The sequence below is a fragment of the Dryobates pubescens genome, chromosome 11, assembly GCF_014839835.1.
Source record: "Dryobates pubescens isolate bDryPub1 chromosome 11, bDryPub1.pri, whole genome shotgun sequence".
Taxonomy (NCBI): domain Eukaryota; kingdom Metazoa; phylum Chordata; class Aves; order Piciformes; family Picidae; genus Dryobates; species Dryobates pubescens.
In genome coordinates, this window is record NC_071622.1 from 27,822,675 (window position 1) to 27,829,486 (window position 6,812).

The 6,812-nt window shown below is 50.7% G+C and overlaps 1 protein-coding gene across 1 annotated transcript in view; it reads right to left on the reverse strand.

Annotated features, from left to right (window-relative positions):
• The window catches only part of SGIP1 (SH3GL interacting endocytic adaptor 1), a 69,996-nt gene extending 68,644 nt beyond the window's left edge, over positions 1-1,352 (reverse strand). The window contains exon 1 of the mRNA XM_054165627.1: positions 1,078-1,352. Coding sequence (XP_054021602.1) covers positions 1,078-1,087 — 10 coding nt within the window. The 5' untranslated portion in view covers positions 1,088-1,352. The remainder of the gene's footprint in view (positions 1-1,077) is intronic.
• Between the last annotated feature and the right edge of the window lie 5,460 nt (positions 1,353-6,812).

Sequence of the window (6,812 nt, forward strand, 5' to 3'; positions counted from 1 at the left end):
TCTGATTCATTCTGCTTTAAAAGAAAAATCTATTACATAGTCTGCCTTCCCCTGCATCTTGCTCCAGAAGGCATTAAGGAAATCACTTTACATATGGCCGAGACAGCCAAGAGGGGCTAAAAATGTCTTTAATGCCCAAAGGCTGTTCCCACACACGAGCGGACACAGTCTTGCAAGCCTTTCCTGGAGCATCTCATGTATGGAGGCCACATTTTCATTCTCATTTCTCTTTTTATTCCAACAAGCCTCAATCCAACACCCCCACCCCCCCCCCCGGCTCCTTTTCCCATCTTCAAACCAGTGACACAACATGGCCAAAAAATAAAAACCCTTAAGTTCCACCATCCTTATTTCCCACTGCAAAGCAGCTCATCCATGAAGAGCTACAGGGTAAAAGCCCCATTGAGAAGCCTCACAGCCCCCATGCTGCGCATATGGACCTTCACCCAACAACCCCCACCGCCCTCCCTTCTCCACAGCCTGCATCTTCAAACCAATGACACAACATGGCCAAAAAAATTGCCTTAAGTTCCACCACCTTCCTTCCCTACTGCAAAGCTGCTCGGCCATGGAGCTACAGGATGAAACCCCAGAGAGAAGCTTCACACAACCCCCATGCTGTGCATATGGGCAACACTCAAATCCACCTTCTGAGCACCACATCAGGCTGAGAAAGTGGCTTTCCAACTGACAAAAATGCTTAAAGAACCCAAGCAGCAAGAAACCCACCCCAGCCCCTGCTCCTTCTCCTCTCACCAACCGAAGGCACTAGTGGCTGTGCCTGATAAACCAGGTTGTTTGCCCACCAGCCTGAGCTGGGGATGGAATTGCAAATAACCGGATGGGTTTGATATTATATCACCATCCTCCAGCTTGCCAGCAGTGGGCAGGGTGCTTTGGTTTGATGGGGATTAGGGGGAGGGGAGGATTTGGGGTTTTATTATTATTAATTGTTATTATTGATTATTTTGGAAATTATTCCCACCAGCAGGTTGGGTGCAGCCTCCCTCCTCCTCCTCCTCCTCTCTTCTAAAAAGCGTAACGATCCCCCAAAGACACACGGGGCTCATCACCTACCTTCCATCATGGTGGCAGAATTGCATTCCTTAATTTCCAAGGAGCCTGGAAAAAAAATAAAAAGTAAACCCAATAATAATAATGAGGGGGAAACAGTGGAGAATAGAATCCCAGTTCCTCAGGCTGCCCAGCGTCAGGATTCAAGCCGAGACACCTCCAGATGCTTTGGAATGAGGAGAAGCAGCAAAGGCAGAGGAGCTGGAGCTAAGGGCAGGCCATGGATGCTGCTGAGCCTGTATCACCTCCAGGATCACCGGAGGATGCTGAAGGGAGGGGAAAAAAAAAAAAAAAAGGGGGGGGGGGGGGATGGGGGGGAGGGAGGAGAAGGAAAAAAAAAAAAAGGAGGCTGAGCCCAGCTCGGCTCAGGCGCAGCCGCTCCCTCCCTCCCTCCCTCCCCACACCTCCTCACATGCGCGTTGCCTCCCGACACATCCCCCCTGCCAGCGCACAAACACACACACATACACACCCCCCTGGGAACATACCAACCTATTTCCCGGCTTTATCGTTGTTGGTGTTGCCTTTTCTTTTTTTTTTTGTGCCCCCCCCCCCTCCCCCCCCTTTTTTTTCTTCTCTTCCACTTTCACCAAGAGCATCTCCCTGGGCGTCCCTGGTGACGCACTTCCCCTCCCTCTAATCCTATAGCGGCGGCTGGAGCAGCCGGATTAATTCCCACTGCTGTCAGATTAGGGATGGAGGTGGGATAAAAAGAAAGAAATAAACCCAGTGTGGAAAACGCACTGGGAGCGAGCTTTAGCACACCGAAGGGCTGTCAGCATGGGTGAGCATCCACCAGGCCCTCCTGGCTTTTCCCGCAGCCATCCCAGAGAGAAATCCATCGGGATGACGTCACATCGCCACCAATTAGCCCGGAAAGGATGATGATGGAAAGGTTTTTCCCTCCCCACTGTTTTTCCAAGAGCTCCTGGGAATTAATTCCACGTGAAGAGCAACCGGAGCATCGACGGAGAGGGGGAACAAAAGAAGTTGATGGAGGGGAGGAGGGTTGCAAGAGTTGACCACCCCCCAACCTCTGCCGGGATCCCCCCCCTCAGGAAACCCCTCACGTCCTATCTCTACCTGATGAGATCTCACCTCAAGCAGCCCCGTCCCAGCAACCTGCCACGTCGCCCCGCAAGCCAACACACAGCCTCAGCTCAGCCCTCCCAGCCCCGCTGATGGGGTGGGAGATCCTCACCAGCTTCAAAACCATTTCTCAGGGCTGCTACAAGGGCGGGGGGCTTGGTGGAGGTGACGGGACACTACTAGAATTAGCCCGGTAAATATGCGAGATACAAAATTCTGGCCACATTAGCTTTCATCAGCCCCAAAAGTTCAGTTATTTACTCTGCAGGAAAAATGCCTTAAAACCACTCACAATGTCCCCGTGCACGGCTGCAGGAACTGGAGCTGCATCCCTGGTTGGAGCATCCAAAACTGCTCCCATCCTTGCTAGGGACACCCAAGACTCCTTGGTCTGTCCCCAAGGTCACCAGGGCAGCTCAGCACCCGGTAAGAATGGGGACTGGGACCATCAGTACCTGCCGCTGTGCACAGAGAAGCTGCCTCCCTCCAAAGTGTGTTTTAAATTCTCATTTCCTCCCCTCTCCAGCACTAAACACCCCCAAACAAAACAATAAACAAAAAAACCCAAACAAACCACTTCCCCCCACTAAAAAAAACCTTTTCCCAATAAAACAAAAACCCTGCCTTTTCCTCCTTAAAATAATCCTTTTCCCCATTAAAAAAAAAACAATCTCATTGACACCCCCTATTAAAACCCATCCCCTTTTTTCCCCCCTTAAAAAAAAAACCCACCCTTCACACCTTAAAACCAAATAGCCCTTTCCCCCCTTAAAATAAAAAAGAATCCCCCTTTCCCCTCCCTTAAAATAAAAAAGAATCTCCCCTTAAAAAAATATTCCCCCCTTAAAAAAATAAAATCCCTTTTCCCCACTACAAACTCAAACCTTTCCCCCATTAAAGACCAGCCCTTTTCTCCCATTTAAAATAAAAAGTCCCTTTCCCTCCATTAAAAAAGCCTCTTCTTCTCCCCATTAACCCCCCCCCCCTTTTCTCCTGTTAAAAACAAACAAAACCCTTCCCCCCTTGAAAAAAAACAACACCCCACCACAACACCCTTTTTCCAGCCATTGGAAACAAACCAACCACCACAAACCCAACAATTTCCCATTTAGAAAAAAAAAAATATAAATCCATTTTCCCTGCACTGAAAAAAAAAAAATTTAAATCCTATTTCCCTCCCCACTAAAATAAAAATCCTTTTTTTTTTTCCCCTTAAGGGAAAAAAAAAACCCAACCCTTCCCCTCCAAAAACTAAGTAATTCTTTAATCCTTTTGCCCACCCTTCAAACAGTCCCTTCTTCTCCCCTTTGAAAATAAAATAAATCAAGTTTTCTTCCATTAAAAAAAAAAAATAAGGATCTTTTTCTCACCATTCTCACCTCTTAAAAATATCCAGACCCACTGTTTCCCCTTAAAACTAATCCTATTTTTTTCCCCACCCCAAAAAAACCAACCCAATCCAAGCACCTTCTATGGCTCTGGATCCACCAGTGAGGAATGAGCTTCAAAACTTCAACAGAGTTTTTACCACCAGGTGTTCTCACTCTGCCACCACCAGGGCAGGGACCAGAATCATGGAGCAGATGGTCCAATAATCCCAAATTGCTCCCAACACCTTCAGGAAATCCTTCTGTAATCCCAGGATCAACACAACACGCCCAACATTGCTCCACTGTCTCCCCAGGCCATCCCAACACACCCTGAGGAACCAGGCTGGCACATGTGGCAGGATCCACTGTGCTCAGATCCCTGCTGGATTCATGTCCATATCCATCCTGAATCCCAGCAAATCTGCTTCCAGCCAGAAGATACCCAGAAGCTCACCTGCTGTAGCTCTTGGGGCTCCTCAGTAAGGTTTACGTTCCTTAAACCAGCAAGACAAGGCAGAACTGCTGCAAACCCACTCACCAGGTGGGCACTGGTCAAAACCTCCACCTTCATCAAATTCCTCCAGTCCAATGCTGAGTTTCAGCCACCTCCACCATTAGCACATGGGGGGAACCCCAGGTTTGTTGCTACCCTCAACACAGCTCCATGGGACATGTATGTCTTATGAAATAATTCCTGTCACGTGGCAAAACCAAAACTCATCTTCCTGAGGGCAAAATGAGCCTGACACTAACCACACATGGACACTCTGGACCTAGCAGAGTTGGGTTAATGGTTGGACTTGATCTGGACTCAGCACTGGGGATGCCACACCTCAAACCCTGGGTTCAGTTTTGGGTCCCTCACTCCAAGGACATTAAGGAGCTGAAGCATGTCTAGAGAAGGGCAACAAAGCTTGTGAAGGGTCTGGAGAGCAGGGCTGGTGAGGAGCAGATGACAGAATTGGGGTTATTCAGGCGGGAGAAAAGGAAGCTGAGGGGAGACTTCACCACTCCATACACCTACCTGAAGAGGGGTTGGAGCCAGGTGAGGGGCGTCCTCTTCTCCCAGCTCTTTACAGCTCCCTGAAAGGAAATTGGACCCAGGTGTGCCTTGTTCTCTTCTCCCAAGGAACAAGTGACTGGACAAGAGAAAATGGCTTAATGTTGCCCCAGGGGAGATTTAGGTTGGACATGAGGAAAAATGTCATGCCTTGGAGGGCTGTCAACGCCTGGCCCAGGTTGCCCCAAGCAGTGGTGGAACCCACGTCCCTGCAGAGATTGAAAAGCTGTGGAGATGTGGTGCTGAGGGCCATGGTTTAGTGGTGAGCTGGCAGTGCTGGGGAAATGGTTGGACTAGATGATCTTTTCCAACTGAAATGAATCTATGACACCCATGAATCTATGGTGAGGGGCTTGGAGCACAAGCCCTATGAGGAGAGATTGAGGGAGCTGGGGTTGCTTAGTCTGGAGAAGAGGAGACTCAGGGGTGACCTTATTGCTCTCTACAACTACCTGAAGGGGGGTTGTAGTGAGGCGGAGGTTGGTCTCTTCTCCCAGGCAACCAGTACCAGAACAAGAGGACACAGTCTCAGGCTGCGTCAGGGGAGTTTTAGGCTGGAGGTTAGGAGGAAGTTTTACACAGAGAGAGTGATTGCCCACTGGAATGGGCTGCCTGAGGAGGTGGTGGGGTCGCTGTCGCTGGGGGTGTTCAGGGCGAGGCTTGACAGGATGCTTGGTTGTATGGTTTAGTTGATTGGGTAGTGTTGGATGATAGGTTGGACATGATGATCTCGAAGGTCTCTTCCAACCTGGTTAATTCTATTCTATTCTATTCTATTCTATTCTATTCTATTCTATTCTATTCTATTCTATTCTATTCTATTCTATCAACCTCCCTCTGCAGGCTTTTCCCTAAGCCAGGAAGCCCATGAAGGGCCAGATCATTGCTGGAGCCCACGCATCTTCCCAGGGAGGACGGCATGCCCATCAGCCCCTCTCCTTTCAAGGAAAAATTGGTATTTGTGGGGTTTCAGATCCATTTCCAACCACGCTGGGTGGCCGTGAGCCAACCACACACGGACATTTCTCAGCAGAAGCGCTGGAAACCTCCAGCGGCTCCTGAAGGATGCACGTTAGGAAGGCTGCAAGTAAACATCGAGAGAAGTCAGCAGCCTCAAGAAAGGGAAAAAGAAAAGAGGCAGCAAATGAGTCACGGCAGCACATTACTCATCTCCCAGCAGAGTCATGCCTGAGGTCCATGTGCCAGGTGCGGTGGCAGAGCGGGAGCCCGGCTCGTCCCCAGCCGGCTGGGGCCAGGCTTGCCGCGGGGTGGGTGAGGAGCAAGAGGTGGTGCAGCAGGGATGGGGATTTGCTAAATAAAGCCCAAATCCTCCTGCCTCATCCCCTCGCGGGCTCTGGCCCCGGCAAATCCGCCGGCATTAGCGGCGCCGCCTTGTTTACATCGCCTCCAGCGCGGCCCCGCCCGCACTCGGGAGACCGTCGGCAGACCCTCGCCAGGGATAAACTCGTCCTTGATCTGCTCCCGGTGGGACAGACCAAACCCCTCAGGAGCGGTAGCTTCCGTCGGCAGGCAGCGCTGGGGATTTCACAGAACTGCTCAGGTTGGAAGAGACCTTTCAGAAGGTCAAGCCCAGCCGCTCCCCTAGAGCTCACGGTCCCACCGCTACTGCTGAGCAACCACCACTAAGCTGTGATCCTCAACACCACATCTTCGCAGCTCTGAAGTCCCTCCAGGGACAGGGACTCCACTACTGCCCTGGGCAGCCTGGGACAGGCCTTGATAACCATCAAGGGGAAGAAATCTTTCCTCATTTCCAGCCTTAACCTCCCCTGGTCCAACTTGAGGCCATTTCCTCTTGCCCTGTCACTTGTTCCTTGGGAGAAGAGTAGTAACCCCACCTGGCTCCAATATCCTTTCAGAGAGCTGTAGAGAGACAGAAGGTCTCTTCTCCTCCTCCTTTTCTCCAGGCTGAACACCACCAGTTCCCTCAGCTGTTCCTCACCAGACCCTTCACCATCTTCATTGCCTTTGACTAGACCTGCTCCAGCACCTCAATGTGAGTGAGGGGCCCAAAACTGAGGTGTGGCCTCACCAGTGCTGAGTCTGGTGGGGACAACCCCTGCTCAGGTTCTGCTGATCTGACTGTTGGTGATCCAAGGCAGGAACCACCAGGACCATCTCACCCGAGTCCCCAGTGAGCTCAGGACACAGAGGCAGCCAAGCAACAAATGCCTTCCCCAAGTCTTAGAAATGCTGCT